At 41.8% G+C, this 17,332-nt stretch overlaps 1 protein-coding gene across 1 annotated transcript in view; it reads left to right on the plus strand.

Annotated features, from left to right (window-relative positions):
- LRP11 (LDL receptor related protein 11) overlaps positions 1–17,332 on the plus strand; it is a 65,361-nt gene that overhangs the window by 33,052 nt on the left and 14,977 nt on the right. Inside the window, exon 2 of the mRNA XM_058801489.1 lies at positions 13,852–14,599. Within this exon, the coding sequence (XP_058657472.1) occupies positions 13,852–14,599 (748 nt within the window). The remainder of the gene's footprint in view (positions 1–13,851; positions 14,600–17,332) is intronic.

Below are 17,332 nucleotides of genomic sequence, written 5' to 3' on the forward strand. Positions count from 1 at the left end.
TCAAAAAGCTGGAGATTGACAGAGATAACTGGAATTGAATAGGGATTGTTATTAATACCAGAAGAGCAGGGAGTGCTTGCTAACCTGGTAACAAGGCATATTGTGCTGAAGAAATATGAAGCAAAACTAAACAAAACTTGTTTGAATTATCCTTTCAGAGCCTACTGAGGAATGAGTGGCCACAGAGGTAATACAGAGCATGGTAAAGATATTTTACAGCAGTATATTACAATTGCGAGACTATTGTTTAAAGTGAAGGGCTTTAAAGTCTATACTCAGAGATGCTGCATGACCGCAGTGTTGTGGTTTAAGCCCAGCCAGCAACCAAGCCCCAGGCAGCTGCTCATTCACTCCCCCACCAGCTGGATTCAGGAGAAAATCAGAAGGTTAAAAGCTTGAAAACTCATAGGTTGTGATAGAGACAGGTTAATAGGGAAAGCAAAAGCACTGCAAAACAGCAAAGCAAAACAAAGCATCAATTCCCTGCTTCCCATGGGCAGGCAGGTGTTCAGCCATCTCCAGGAGAGCAGGGCCCCATCATCTGCAATGGTTACTTGGGAAGACAAACTCCATCACCCCAAATGTCTCTCCTTCCTCCTTCTTGCCTCCACTTTATATTCTGAGCATGATGTGATATGGTCTGGAATATCCCTGTGGTCAGTTTGGGTCCCCTGTCCCGGCTGTTTCTCTTTCTAATTTCCCTTTCCCCCCCAGCATCCTTGCCAGCATGGCAGTAAGAAAAGCAGAAAAGGCCTTGGCTCTGTGTGAGCCCTGCTCAGCAATAACAAAAACATCCCAGTATTATCAACCCTGTGTTCAGCACAAATCCAAACCACAGCCCTGTGCTAACACAAGTAGGTAAGTGGCCTAGTCCACAGAGAGCTTAGATGCTCTTAGCTCATGTATAATACATAGTTCTGCCCTCATACAGGTTAATTACAATGTATGAGGGCAGATAGGAAACTATTCTTTTAAGATTTACAGTAATCTTTTCTCACTCCTAGGTACTTTATGCCTCAAATGAAAACCTGTTGTTTGGGGTTTTTTTTGGTTTTTTTTAGGAATTCATTCAACTGATATTGAAGTCAATTTCAGCTTACTGATGGACCTTGCTGATAACTCTTTTACCACTGGCAGCATCCCAGCTGATGATGGTTATCAAGGGCCTAGACCTTTTAACAGCAATTCTGGGATTTTGATGTTGAAAAGCAGGTGGGAAGAATAAAACAGTTACTCATGCATTTGTATAAGACATAAAGAATGCCGTTAAAACTCCATTCCTAAGATAAAGTGACAATTTCCACTGTGAGGATAAAGCCCACCTAACAATATCATCTTTAGGACAGAGCCTCAGGCTAAAGAATGAACTCTTGCATCCACCAAGAACCACCTTAAACATTATCCTCCCTGCCTTTCAAAAGAGACATTCCTCTTGAGCCTTGCCTTCTCTGGAAAAAACCCACCAAATCTTTAATTACATTTACGCAGGTTTATACATACAAATATACACATATTTGGTTTATTTATGCATAGAACAGAAACAAGATCCTATTAAAAGAAAACCAAAACCTACTTTAAAAAAGCATTGCTCCAAATGCACAATTTTCCCCAAGAGAGCCATGAGCTGAGCTGTTAGTGGCAAACAGCAGATCCACCACTTCAGACTTGTACTTGGATATTGCTATGAAGAAAGTGAAATGAAAAGCCACGTAGAGCATAATGGAGCACTCACTCTCCATGTGCCAGAATCACTGAATGTGTAAGAGAGAACACCCTTGTAAGAACAGAGACGTGGGCACAACCCTGAGCTAGAGCTCCAGACTGCCTGCAGGCTTCAGGTAACAACATGCTGGGGTGACAATGACAATGTGCTTTACCATGTCACAAACATGTAGATTATTTGCATCACTCAAATTGAGGAAGCATGGAGACCACAAGATTTTCCACCCTGAGAGAGTTCACTCATTTCCCTCATTCCCTCAGAGATGGGGTAACCTGTGTGCAAATGGATTGGCAGAAAAAAAATAGAGCACAAACACTCAAGACCTGATTAAGCTTCTTCAGCTCCTTTCCTTCAGCTTGACAGCTGGAGATGGTCTGGCTTAACTGAAGTCTTCTTGAGCAACTCTCCACACCATGGCAAGCTTGATCCACAAACAATTCAGCAAAAGGGATGCAGAAAACTCTGATCTCAATCTATGTCTTCCTAGAGCAGACCAGGATAAAAGCATCACATTGTCATTCCCAAAATGAATCACAAGATTTTTTTCAATAAAAGCTATGGAAAGCTATCAAACAAAATTACTAAATTCTTATTCCATTGTTTTAATGTAATCAAAATTCAGAAGGATGCACAGACTTGGCTTAGCTAGATAAGAAATAGTGCAACAGCCCTGGGACCTTCCTGGGGGAAGGAGGCAAAATACAGTCTTTTCATGACCTTCGTGAATGTGTTCCTTTACTTTCTACTGTACTGTGTATAATAAAGGCTTTACATCCAGAAGTCTCTCTCCTCTTTTTGCATAACCAGAATAAATCAAATAAGGGGTTGGGGTTTTTTAATAGAATTAAACCCAGATCACATTTAGCTGGGAGAAAGTTACGGGCCTGAAAGGGAGAATAGAGGGATACAAGCACAGAGGTCTGGTTGGGAGAGCTGGTCCCAAAGTGCAGAGGAAGGAAAAGGGCTGAAAAGTCTGTCCTGTTTGTGGCATGTGCTGTAGAAGATTTTGGAAGGCAGGGCAGAGGAAAAGGGAGTACAGTGGTTATGTCCTGCTTGGGAGAAGTGAGGCATGATGCTGGCTAGTATAGTGAATGAGAGAAAACTCATAAGGGCTGTGGCCTTTTTAAGAGAGACAGGGCACAAGACTATTCATTATACAAACCTGGGGTGTAAGGAATGCAAATTTATTTCTAATACAAATTAAAGCTACTTCTCAAAGTCCAGGGTCAGACTCTTCCAACAGATCAAGCTCTGCTTACTCAGTGTCCTGATCCAGAACTGGGATATCCTAGGGAAATAAGTGCAAGAACAGCACTGAGGATTTTCTCCAGGATGTCAAAGGTATGGAAGGAATTCACTTAGAGAGAAAGTCATGCCATTTTTCAAAAACTGTTGAATGTGAAAGTTGTTTAAGCAGATGTTCCCTTTATTCTTCTTGTCTAACAAGTGTTATATCCCATAATGCCAAAGTAATAACATCCCCTCAGATAAACAAACAAAAAACTAACGTGCTATTTCTCAAATTCTAAAGCTGAAAGTGTTGTGTAGGCTTGATCCCACTGTCTCAGATTAGTATGGCTGCCTGGATGTTGAAAGGCCATGAGCTAGCTGGGACACAACAGGGTGATGGTTGGGCAATAAATTGTAAGAATTTGGCAGCTTTGTTACAGGAGAAAATTATATTTATTCATGCAGGCTATTGCTAAGCTCTTTAAAGCAATACATAGATTAAAAAATAATTGAAACAGCTTAAAGGAATAGGAGGATGAAATTGTAGTAATCAAGGGACATGTGGTGCAAAAGAAGGCAGGATCCCAAACTCCATTAAGAATAGGTGCATGACTAAGTGGTATCCTGACCAAAGGGAATGCCAGCCCATGGATAGGTGTGTTACAGTCAATGAACAGCCTACAGGTGCTTAAGCAATTTTTAAATGTGCAACACATCTGCCATTCCTTTCTGTGTCAGACCAATGGAGAGAGAGAGAAAATCCAGAGGCCATGGAAGACCCAGACATCATGGAGTCAGATCCCAGAGTTTAAACAGTCTTTACGTCGACATGATATTGCATCTTATGACATACTGAGTATGGAGTAACACCAAAGAAATGATCCTCAGACTTGAAGTTTCAACAACAGCTCATGAAAAGTGAGTAAGCAAATCTGAAATGTCCTATTAATACCATAGCTGACAAAACAGGACTAAAGTCTTTCCCTCTTTGCCATGCATGCTGTAACTAAAACATTAACTGGCTAATGGCACCATTCTGGAAAAAATATTACAGTATTATTATTATTATTTTTGAGGAGAGTGCTTACTCACAAAAATTGTATTTCCACTAAGGGGAGGAGAGTTTTGCTGCAGGAGCTTAAAAATTTTTCTATGAAGTATGGAAATTACCTAAACATATTTCACCTTGTTTTTTCTTGAAAATAGGAGTTGAGTAACAATTGCATAAATAAAATATTATGACACTATGGTTAAATTGCTAATTCATGTAAGCATTAAATTACATTATGTTTCTGCCCCTTTTCTTAAAAAAAAAAAAAAGGGTAAACACATTGTTGCCTCCTCTGGATTGAAAAAGTAGATTATAAAAATGGTAAAGCTAAGGAATTAGAGGAGAGGTTTTTTTAACAACATTAAATGAAGCTTATAAAATTCCTGAGAGCTGCTAAAAAATACCAGAAAACCCTACAGCACATACCATTATCACTTTAATCTACCTCTCAAATAAACTGTCAATCCCACACACTATCCAAACTTTCCATACCATCTGGCAGGAAGTTTATACAGAACCTGAGAAAATTCCTCAGATTCCAGTCTGGATGGACCCAACAGTGTGATTTGTGAGGTTGATTTAACTAAGCAACACATTTGAATACTGTTCCACACATAGCCAAATTTCTTAGCCTTTGGAGAAGACTGTCACTTTTTATACAGAGAAATGAGAATGGAAAAGAAAAAGTATGCATTCCAGTATTTATCTAAGTATTAGCAATCTGAACACTTGTAGACTGTATATTGGCAGAGAGCAAGAGGTTGAGGTCTGGCCAGGCTGGAAGAGATACAGCAAAATCTATTCTGCAACACTTACTTAGATTAGAAAAACAAATAAATTCAGTAATTTTATCAAAATGAGCTATTGCAGTGTGTGGATGCTTTACAATCAAACAATAATAATGAGGATGTTCCTCAGTCAAGTAGCTCCATAATATCCTATAGTAAAACCTCAGTAATTCTGCTGAATATGATATGAGTTCCAGTCAGGAATATGAGTTACCAGCAAAAGACATCTCACTCAGAAAGCTAACATTACACCACAGGCAGGATTAGTCCTTTGGTTTTTCTGCAGCTGCGGGAGATGTAAAAATATGGGCAGGCTTTCAACTCCAGAAGTGCCAAGCACATATGCACTACACAATAACTTGACTGTGCAGGGAAAGCCTTTTAAAATGGCTTCATGATTCAAATCCAATACACTCTTACTGTGACTTGCAACACTTCTAATCACAGTTTCCCAGTTTCAGGTATGAATAACTTCTGTACAACATTAGCAATGGGAAAACCACCTAAGTGAAAAGTATATTACCTAATGCATTTAAACTGTGTTCTGTCACAGCCCTTTACACTGGCTAAAGCACTGCCTGGTTTAAGTAGGAATGTAGTATCTTCATGAAACAGAATCATAGAATCATAGAATGGTTTGGGTTGGAAAGGACCCTGAAGTTCATCTGGTTCCAAACTCCCTGCCATGGGAGAATTTCCACAGACAAGGTTGCTCAAAGTCCTATCCAACTGGCCTTGAAAACTGCCAGGGATGGTGCATCAGTAAGTTCTCTGGGAAACCTGTTATAGTGCTTCACCAACCTCAGAGTAAGGAATTTCTGTCTAATATCCAACCTAAATTTCCCCTTTCAGTGTGAACCCATTACTCCTCCTCCTATCACGGCCATTCCTGATGGAGGGAGGTCCTTCTCCAGCTTCCCTGTAGGGCCCCTTTAGATACTGAAGGCTGCTATGAGGTTTCCATTCTCTTCTCCAGTCTGAATAGCCCCAAATTTCTCAGCCTGGCATCAGAGTGGAGTTGCACTGGTGCCCTTATCAACTTTGTGGCCCTCCTATGGATTTGCTCCAACAATTCCATGTCTTTCTTATGCTGGGGGCACTGGAGCTGGATGAACTGCTGCAGGTGAGGTTTCATGAGAGCATAATCAAGGAACAAAATTATCTCCCTTGACAACTTGCCAGCCACACTCTTTTGATGCAGCCCAGGAGATATATATATATATATATATATATATATATATATATATATACACACACACAAACATGAAAAGTCAGTATTGCTCAAGTCCAAGTATTTTCTTTTTCTCTCTCTAAAAGAAACACAAGAAGGGACAAAGTGGTTTGGTCAAACCATGAACCTGCTGGAACCTTCATGTCCTGACGTAACTGAGCTTCAGGGGATTTGTTTCTGGGGGTCTGAAATAAACAGTTTCCAAATTAGCTCAGATAGGAAGTGCAGAAACTCTGAGAAAATGGTTGTTATCCCAATATTTCAAGTCCTCATTTGAAGTAATAAAAAGTATTCATGTGCATTTAAAACATATTTTTCAATAATATTACCAGCCAGTTCTGGAAATTGTAATATGCAATAGGTTGCATATGTATTCAAGCTATGGGTTCTTGTAAAATAATAATGAAATTTGAACTGTTGGAAAAACTTTGAAACTTACACTCTCTGAAACAAAGTCTATATCACATTTAGGACCTTTTTTGGTTAATGCAACCAGTGATCTTCATTGCACAATAACCCTGGGTAATCTGTATCAAAATGCAGATATTCTCCCACCACAGTGTACATGCTGTGAGAACACATAAATTACAGATGACTGAGATAAATTTACTGTGGGATTTTTTTATGCTGACACCCTGTGTTATTTGCCTAGCCAAGTTTGTCACCTGTGAGGAAACATATGCATCCTTGGAGGCACACACTGGAGAACAGTAGGAAGAACACTGGAGGATTATTTACATTCAAGTCATTTTGCCTCGAGCTTTAATACAAAATCTGTGATTTGCAGCCCAATTTAAAGAAAATTCTACTCTCTCATCTGTCTAAGTTAATTTAACAGCCCTCTTGCTTTGAAGTCCAGAAAGACTATTTTAATGAGGATAGAAGTAAAATGCTTGGGATAAAACTCATAAAAGTGCTCCAATTAACATGCCAGTTATGACAAAAACCTAAAACCCATTTCTCCACTGGTAGCAAAGCAGAAACACCACTACACCACACCACTGATTTCATCTGGAGAGAAAACAGATTTGTGTGTATGTGACCTACAATGCAACTGCTAGAATTCTACAGTCAGGGTGTTTAAGATATCCAAACACAGAAATCAAAAGCAAACACAGTCAGATCAACAGCAAAAGAAGAACTGAATTATACTGAGTGAGAAAGCAGACAACAATATTTTTAGTTGCATCACTTAATTATTCAATGCAATTACCTCAAAGTGTGTTATTAATATTAATTAATTTTTCTATTGCAACTCTCCATTTATAGATATCTATTTCCAATTTGCATATAAGAGATGCAGGCTTTGAATCTGACCCAAAGACAACTAAAGCCAGCAGAGGACTTTTGTCAGAGCTGGGAGGACAAGCTACATGAACTGCTCTCCAAGACACAGAAAGGATCTACCCATCTTTTTTGTATACTTTCAGACTAAGAAAAACCTGAGCTTCCAGCTATCATGGGTTCATTTTTTATGCCTGCAACAGAAAAATACATTGGGTCCTACTTCTTTGACAAAATACTAGCTAGGCAAACCAACGTGGCACGGCCAAGTGATAAGCTATCACTTCAATTTTTAAAAATTAAGTGAAAACCTAAAAATAATTTTCTACTATTTTTGAACAACAAGGTTTAGAATTCCTTTACATGAATTTTATCATCTTTCCACATAATCATGTTTGCATGCACTTAGGACAGCAGAAGGGCAGGAAAGCATCAACTCAGGTGACTGACAGAACCAAACTGCACATTTTCCCAGTGCTAGCTGATTTATGAAACCAGCCAATGCATTCTCAGTGTTAAGAGACAAAGCTGTATCCAAGAAATTGCTTTAGAAATGTTACTGAGAGATCTATTAGCTGTAACACAATGGGTTAAAATTATGTGCAATGATTGCTATACTCATTACCATTATTTAACATTCCCAAGAAAACAGCAGAAAACAGAGGAGTCTGGAAGAAAACGGAAGTATATTTGAGCTTACAAGGAGTTTTGGTATAAAAAACCATATTTTGCAATGGAGGTTAAAAGGAAGGTGACTCCTTTCAGTATAGATCAAGCTGTCCAGTCAACTCATGATTTTTACTGTTGCCAGTAAAGTAAGCATTATTATCATTATATTTCTGTTTTCCTGTGAAATCAAGATACAAAGGCTCTGCTGGCATTGCAAAACATTCTCGAAGAGTTTGAAACTGCCAAAAAGGAAGAAGTGCTCAGAAGTTCAAAACTATTCATGTAAGAGGAGCATACTAAATGACAGAGTGCACAAATGAAGAATTCCATATAAAACTGCTCCCAGTGACCAACTCTTTGGCTTCTTTTTTCTATGAAAATCATGAGGGATCACTTACAGAAAAGGGTGTGTTGGTAGTTACATCCAATATATTTGCTAATTCTGTGGCATCTGCAGAGCCTGCTATTATTTTGCAACCCGTTTCAAAATCTTGACATTATTGATCAATGTCAGGGCTACCACCAGCTCCCATTGACTCACTAATCATGAGCATATTACCCAACTGATTTTTATCATCATGCTGTGCTGCAGAAGAATCCATGGCTGAAATAGCAATGAGTAATTTTTTCAGCTAGATATTTCTCTTCTGGGAAGTGATCCTTTGTAGTTTTATGCATATCAAAACTTCAAGCATTTAAAAAAAAAACCCTCAAAAAACGCAAGCATAAAGGGTTTGGGCTGTCAGTTCTGTATATTCAGACAGCACATGAAATAGTTTTCCACACTTTCAATATGAATTAGGATTTTTTTTGGTGGACACAGTTTATACAAATCTTTGTTTGGCTAACACCTTGGAGCACAAGTTATTCTTCTACAGTACAAATACAGACAGAGACAATGTCTTCAAAGGTTATATTATGCTGACTGTAAAAAATTGCATATTATTGATTCATCTTTCTTCTCTCAGCTGTTGCCCTCTTAATGATGTTGTTTACAAGGCAAATTAAATTTTCTGCTCCTAGCTTAACTTGGGCTCTGGCTGTTAAATTAGGTTTTTGCTGTTTGTAAATCATTGGTAACCTATTTTTACAGAACTGGCTGAAATTCTGGGTTAAAATCTGCAGCTCTAATCCTAACTAACCCTTTCCCAGAGAAGTACGTGGGTTTTTTTTAAATACCTGTCCTTCATCACTCAGAATGTGTTTTTACAGGTTTAATGCCCCAAGAAGCAGCTGCCACTGCTGCTGCACTGACCAGCAGGATACTGAAGGAGTATTTGGTGGATTCCAGTTGAAAAGAAATGTGTTTTTCAAAGATCCAGCAAAGATATGTGGTAAGAGTGGTATTATTCTGTTAGCAATACTAGGATTTTTTTGCTTAGCTTTACCCTATCTCTCTTTTTACCCTGTCTGATTTTGATTTTGGTGAAACAGTCAGCTCACCCCAGTAATGACTTAGGAGAAGGCAGCAAGGAGCATGATGATTACATGACCTCAGAGGGAATTTCACCTTACACCAAATAATAAACACTACTAACTTCACTTTACAGAAATGGCTCCCCTCTTCTCACCCCTGCCCATCCTCGTTCTGTACAAGGAGGGGTTTTTGTTATTTTTTAGGACTATTTATCTCAGTATCAGAACCTCAGTGCCTTTGCAGTCAGAGTATGTGTGCTGATACCACGTGGTGCCTGGCTGATGCTGTGCAGTCAATTATGCAGTATCTGGGCAGAGAAGCAAGCGCAGCACGTATGAACGTAACGTTAAAGCAATCACCTGATGCCTCAGCCCCATCATTTCCTCTGCTGCTCGTGGGGAAGGGTTTCTAAAATGCAATCTCCTCCCTTTTTTTTCATTCTCTGCCTCCTTCCCAGTTTTGTAGTAAAATACTTGCTTTGTGTTAGGCACAAATGCAGTCAGGCATATAGAAAGGAGGGGGGTTGTTAATAATATTCCACTTTATCAATCAGGAGAGCTCTCATTTTTACTACACTGGTATTTAATACAGCAGTAGAAGGACAAGCACAATTATACACACTCATACACATTCCAAAGACAGGGCATGGCTATTTTTCTCTCCTTTAAAAGGGCAAGGAAAAAACAGGTTTACCACACTTGGACTAAAACCATCTCAAGCTGGAACCAGTCATGCCTTTATAATATGCATCATAATGGGCTGCTCATAAAATCAATATTATATAAAGCATCTTCAGGATCACATTTACATTTTTCAATCTGGAATTTGAAAAATTATTCCTCCTGATGTTTTCATAGCACTGGTACCACAGCATTACACAATTTTGCTCGAGAGGGATGTGAAATATTATAAAAAGACAAAACAAAAAACCTGAGTTAAATACCTGAGTTAATTCCTCTGCCTCCACTCTAACATTTAAAACTCTATCTTCTGTTATTTATGCAGAGCACCTCTTACTCTCACAGCCAGAAACCTGAATTGTCAAGCTGCAAAGAAAAGGTTATCACTTCAATTCATTCGTGGGCAAATTGCTCAAACTTAGCTGTCAATCAGCAGTCCACTCCAGCATCTGAGCTGATTTGTATCTATCACGGGTGTTTACTCGACAGATTCTCACAAGCAAACTGGAGCAAAGAAAATGTGTCTAATGATAACATCATGCCGACAACACCTTCTCTGCAGATAACATTTGCATTACGTGTTTACTGCTTGCAGAGCGTCTGGAAGACATCAAATGGAAAGGAAGATATGTTTATTTTTCTTTTTCTGAGCACATATTCCAACCAAAAAAACCCCAAACAGCAACAACCAAAAAAAAAAATCATGACTCCATAGGAAAGCACTTCAGATGAGGAAGCCTAGATATAACTTTGCCTTTTCTTCCTGCTCCCTTTCTACATATACCATTTCTTTTCATCCTACTCCATTGCCTTTCTGTCCCCCACTTTTAAAATTCCTGTTATTTTGGAAAAAATCAACTAAAGGAAGAGAAAAGCAGATGCACTCAGACTCTATTCCCATAGTTTCAGCTATTTTATGAATTTTGAATATGAATAGAGATTGAAACTAATCAACAGATGGTTGGAAACATGAATATTCATTAATTCTCAAATCCTGTATTACTTTGCCAGGTATTGTTTGGATGTAAAGAATATATGTGTAGTCTAATCTCCACTTTTGGAAAAGAAATCTAGCAGTCTTTTCAGCTGTCCCATGCCTGATGAAGTGGACATTTTGGACAATAAACTCTGGTACATGCCTGAATCCTTTGAAAAGGAACAAGAAAAAAGGTAAAACCTGACAAATATCTTTATGAATTTCTAAGGCCCTCTGCATGAAAATTAGCCATCACAAAAATTCAACTTGATGAGAGGCAAGAATAAAATATTTTTCATGTTACTATAAGCTAACTATTAGTTTTGATCTGCAACTCCAAAACCCAAAGAAAAGCTGAGGTACTCACAACAATGATCCAGTAAAGAAATGCAAAATTAAGTATAAGTAGTTATGAATCTGTGATTTCCCTTAGGCAGACATTGATGTTTAGCAGCAATCTGTTTTATATAAGTAATAAGCTGCTGCCACCTTCTGAAAAAAGCTCAGCATGACTACAAATGCCATCTTTCTCACAAGGCCCAGGAAACAACATACACATTCTGAGCCAAGAAAACTGGGCAACAAAACAAGTTCTCTTCCAGCATCAATACAAACAAAAAAATCTGCTGCACTTAGAAATTCTTGCTCAAGAAGCTAATCAGACAGTGGTGTCAACACTTCCATGGAAAAATGTAAGCATGCCATCCTTATCCTAGAATCTATTAACTTAGAATAAGGATCCTACTAACTTTCAAACTGGTAAATGTGACACTACAGGAAGACAACAGGACTGTGACCTCCCAAATCCTTATTTATCTTTCAAATGCTCACCTGCTTGAACAAGAGTCTGCTCTCCTTGGAGAGACTTCCAATCACAGCTTCCTCACTATGAAGTGTTAGAAAGTGAACATTTTTCTGTTTTCTGCAAGAACCTGCTACTTCAGTGTCACCACCTCTGACAACCAGGGATCAACTATCTGATAAAACTGGATGCAACAAGGATAGTGGGATGAGTGACCGACCCTCTGTGCCCTGTAAATGGGCGCCCACTAGCCAAAGCTGCTAATCCAGAGCAGGGACCTTCTGCTCAAATATTTCAAATATTGGATGATTCTGAGAAGGGATGACTTGGTGCATTTTTTTCCTCTGCCTCCACCAAATACTCCTTCAATGTGCACCATGCTGGTGTGAGCTTTATTTTGTTTTATATTCCAGAAGCTAAAGTACTGTCAGAGGGTACAACAGCAGAGCAGCAGCAAACCGGTGTCATCTCTAGGAAATCAGTGCATCACAGTCAGTACCTCTGTTATGAATAGATTGATCACCTCTCCAAAATATTCCTAAAAATAAAACTGTGGCATTTTGGCCTGATTTTCAAAGCAAATGAGGATTATATCATCTGACTGTCTAGCTCCTCCATCTTCCTGTAATCTTTGAATGTATTGATCAGTTTTGACTAAAATTGATGGGAAATTGAAAGCGTCAAAAATATAGTTTATAGAAATTTAGAAAACCCATAGAGCACATAGCCAGAAAAAATAAATCTTCAACAGTTGCACTGCTGACAGGCCAACATGCTTCAATGAATCACTGAACTACAGTTCTGTGGTTTGGGAGAGGAGAAAGAGAAATCATAATCCAAACTACAAGCTGCGTGTCAATTTCCTGGGCAACACCCAAGGCTCCATGGTAGCAGAATATTAAAGTGGATTTGTTTTGGAGGCAATTCTGAGTTATGCTGGGAACATGGACTAAAACAAGCCAAAAATATGAAGGAGTACAAAGATGTCTTAAAACCATTCCTGTCTTTTTTTGCTACTTATTCTAAGCATCCTGACATAATGATATTTTTGATGCAGCTATTAAGCTTTTCCCAGTAATTAAATAAAAGAAGTCTGCTTGAAGATGCTTGGAAGAATGACCCAAATGAAAATGAAAACACAGAGCTATCACTTGACCTGTTACAGCATCCCTTAGTACACAGCTCAAAATCCATCACCACCTCTCTACATTTACAGGCAGGCTTATGTTTTTCAGTGCTCGTAGACAGGTCTCAATGTGCCATTCTAGCACTTTGAGGCTCCATGCATCTGATAAAAAATAACACAGCAGCTGTTTTGAAGGATTGCTGATTTTCAGGGATAATAGTTATTAATTTGTGTTACAGAATCAGCAATATTTTCATGATAAAACAGATGTTGTAGTGACAGATGTAAAACTGATTAATTTAATTGCACATATTTCTCTGAAACTCATTTAGCAAAGACTTCAAAAACTTGCATGGGGAGTTCTTCACCATTGTTTTATGTGGTTAAGATCCTATCTTGGATTTTTTTCGCAGGTCAGGAGGTCCCAGCTTTGCACATTATGTTTTTGACTACTGGCTTTCTTTTTTTGTAATTTCTGAACAGAAATGCCATGCCTGGGATGGAGTCTTCTGCAATTTCGTTTTTTTTTCCTCAGGTTCACAGAACCACCAGCAGTTTAAGTGACCCCTACCCAACCCTGATTATTTGCACGTGTCATCTCCCCGTGGGGAGTCATAGAACCGTCGAATCACAGAATGTGAAGGGCTTCCAGAGAATGGAAGGGACCCTAAAGGTCATCAAATCCCAATCCCCCTGCCATGGGTAGGGACACCTTCAACTAGACTAGATTGTGCAAGGCTTTATCCAATCTGGCCTTAAGCACTTTCAGGAATGGGGCATTCACAGCTTCTCTGGGCAACCTGCTCCAGCGCCTCACCTCCCTCACAGTAAAGAATTTCTTTCTAACATACATCTTAAATTTCCCCTCTTACAGTTTGATCCCCTGGCTCCTTCTCCTATCGCTGCGGCTGCTGAAGTAATGCCGCTCTGGGGGCGGTCCCGGGGCGGGGCCCGCCGGAGCTGTTCGGGGCGGCGGGTGCTGAGCGCGGCCGCTCCGCCTGGTGCAGCCGGGCGGGGCCGGCGCCTCCCCGCGCCGCGCTCGCTGGGGGTGCCCCGGGGGGAGCCGCTCCCGCCGCTCCCGCCGCCGCCCGGGGCCATGGCGGCGCTGCTGGTGCTGGTGCTGCTGGCGGCGCTGGGCGGGCGGGCCGTGCTGCCGGGCGGGCGCTGCGCGGCGCCGCTGGCCGACCTGCGCTCGCAGATCTCGGGCGTGGAGACGCTGCTGGAGGAGTTCCGCCGGCAGCTGCAGCAGGAGGAGCCGGGACCGCCGGCGACAGCGGGCGGCGGAGGGGGCGGCGGGGAGCGGTGCGGCGGAAGCGGCGGCTTCTCGGCCAGGCCCGACTCCATCATCCGCACCAAGGACTCCATCGCGGCCGGCGCCACCTTCCTGCGGGCGCCCGGCGCCGTGTCGGGCTGGCGGCAGTGCCTGGACGCCTGCTGCGCCGAGCCGCGCTGCACGCTGGCCGTGGTGCAGGGGCCCGCCCGCCCGCGGGGCACGGCGGCCGAGCCGGGCTGCTACCTCTTCAACTGCACGCACCGCGGCCGGCCCGTCTGCCGCTTCGCCCCGCACCGCGGCTACAGCTCCTACAGCCGCCGGACCGACGGTGTCGCCCCGCCGCCCACGGGTAAGCGGCTTGCGCGGCGGGAACGGCGGCGGGGAGATGGCGGCGCTCGGCGCGGGGGCGGCAGGGCCGCGGAGCCGCCCGCGGGGAGCGGGCGCCGTCCGTGAGGCTGCCCCGGCGCCGGGAAGCCGCTCCCGGGCGGTGGGGCGCTGCCGGTGGGAGGACGGGGCGAGGAGAGCCGGGCTGCGCCGTGCCATGCCGTTCGGAGGGGTTCCCTGGGCCGGGAGAGGCGGCCCGGCCGTGCCCGAGGGAACCTTAGCAACGTGTATAAATACCTTAAGGGAGGGGGCTCAATAGGATGCCTCCAGGCTCTCCTTGTGGTGCCCAGCAATAGGACAAGAGGCAGCGGGCTGAAACCGATGCACAGGAAGACCCCACTGCACATGAGGAAGAACAACTTTACTGTGCGGGTAGGCACGCACTGGAACAGGTTGCCCAGAGCGAGTGTGGAGTCTCCGTCACCGGAGATACTCAAGAGCCTTCTGGACACAATCCTGTGCCATGTGCTCTAGGACAACCCTGCTTGAGCTGGGAGGTTGGATCAAATGACCCACTGTGGTCCCTTCTGACCTGTGAGGGCTTTGGGGGTGTTTGGGCTTGGGGAAACCCATCCCTCAACATCTCTGCCCCCGCAGAGCCCTTGGCGGGGCATTGTGCCAGCCAGCCGGTGGCTGGGAGCCAGGCAGTGGGATGGGCATGTTCCCTGGCCCCACACTCCCTGGGGAACCAGAGAAGTCCCAGCTCCCCGGGAACTCTGCATATTGGGCACCTTCAAAAGCATGAAGTGCCTTTTTTCCCAGCTATGCCATGACCTGGGACATAGCCTGAGAGCAAGCACATGCTGTTCTTGGGGGTGCTATCCAAATGTCATTGCCTATGACAGCTTCTTACTCATTTCAATCAAGATTTTTCATGCTTAAGAACTCAAGAGCTAGACTGAAGAAGACAAGGATACCTCACCAGTAGTCCAGACACAGCATGGACATTCTTGACAAGCACTGGAAACTAGGCCACATCAAAAGCAGCTGTTAGTTCAACTCTGAAGCATATTTAAGAGCAATATTATCCAGAGCAAGCAGCTGTAGATGAAAAGAAATCTGGATTTCTAAATTTGGAGTCTGTTTCCTAGCACCCGATTCAAAGAATTTCTTTGCCTTCCCCCACCTCCTGTTGTTAAACAGTCTCTCCCTAACTAATTTTGACTTAATTTCATTATCTCTGTGGACAGTACTTTCCCAAATGTCATCTGCATCTTACTCAGTGATAGATCTCATCTGAAGTAAATTAGTCACTGCATGCAACAGGAGGAAGACCTGGTGTTTGTGTGGGTGAGAACAGTGCCCAGATGTGCCTGCTGTTACTGCTCTCTTGGGAGGGGAGACATCAGGCTTGAGGTCCATTTAGACCTGCACGTTTCATGAAAATGTCAACCTGAATCCCCTGGAAATACGAGAGAGCCAGGGCTTGATTTGTAGAGGCATTATGATTCCTAAATATTTTTTGCGAAGTGCATGGACGGGCAGGTAGATTAGAGAGCTGCAAGGAAGGATCCCTTAGCAATAGAGATGAGGCAAGCTTAAGGTACCAGAAAAACCCAAGGTATGATTTTAACATTTTCCATAGGAGGAGTATTATTCGACAGTATTATTTATGTAGCAGCTTTGTGGTAGTTGTATTTCATAAGCCTGTATGCAGTTGCATGATATAAGGCTTAAGATGAGATTTTACATCAAAGTCACACATAATTAGGCTTCATTTTGAACTGCCTTAATTCTGTTAAAACCTATTAGGAACTAATTTAGGGTGCAGTTATGGCAGAATATAAATAGTATATTGTTCAAATGATGCTCTGTCAACTAGAAATCTTAAATTTCTTGAATTCCTTGAGTTCTTGAATTCTGGAGTTCTTAAATGCTTTGGCTTTTTGGCAGCTTTTCTGACTATCATCACTGGACTTGCAAGGCAATTTCAGTTCCTTCTCTGCAAATTGCTCTGTGTCCTGTTGGTTTTATTTAAAAGTCTGCCTTGTGGGTGATGGTGGTATTGGAAACAGGGGATTATGATTTCTTAATGCAATTACACTGGAGCTGAAACAAAGCCACAAAAGAGCATGAACTTTTACTTAAACATCTGTCAGATGTGACATAGACCAGAAGAGATAAAATTAAGATTGAATTATTTTGCTCTAGTGTTTTGTTACCGGAGCATTCTTGAATTACATTGAAAAACAATGTGGACAACAGGATGATGAAGGCACATCTTTTTTCCCTTCTGTCACTCCATGAATGAGTTTAAAAACATTTAGGAAAGAACTTTTCATTTCAAGATTTTTTTTCCATGAGGGGATAGCATTTTTTTGCTGCTCCTTTTTTTTTTTCTTTTCTTTCAGAGTACTTTTTTCTTGAGTCTTCCAGTGTTTTCTTTCTGATAATACCAAACCAACGTTTACCCACAGATGTGGTGCCCTCATAATTCCAAAATATTTCTGTGCATTGGGATACAGTGATCCCTAAGATCACTAGTGGTGAGCAATGGGAGGATTCAATATCAAGGTAAACTAATACCAAACACATTCAGGAGCTGTCAGTGAAATAACCTTTTATAACAAAACCTTCATTCAGAAAATTAGTTTGAAACTTCATTATTGGCAGGACTAGTCTGTATAAAGGATGGAGGGAGCAGAATAAATAAAAAGCAGGAATGAAAAAAAAAGCCTATTGTATTGGCTCCCTAAGA

This window comes from Ammospiza caudacuta, chromosome 3 (assembly GCF_027887145.1).
Source record: "Ammospiza caudacuta isolate bAmmCau1 chromosome 3, bAmmCau1.pri, whole genome shotgun sequence".
Lineage (NCBI taxonomy): Eukaryota > Metazoa > Chordata > Aves > Passeriformes > Passerellidae > Ammospiza > Ammospiza caudacuta.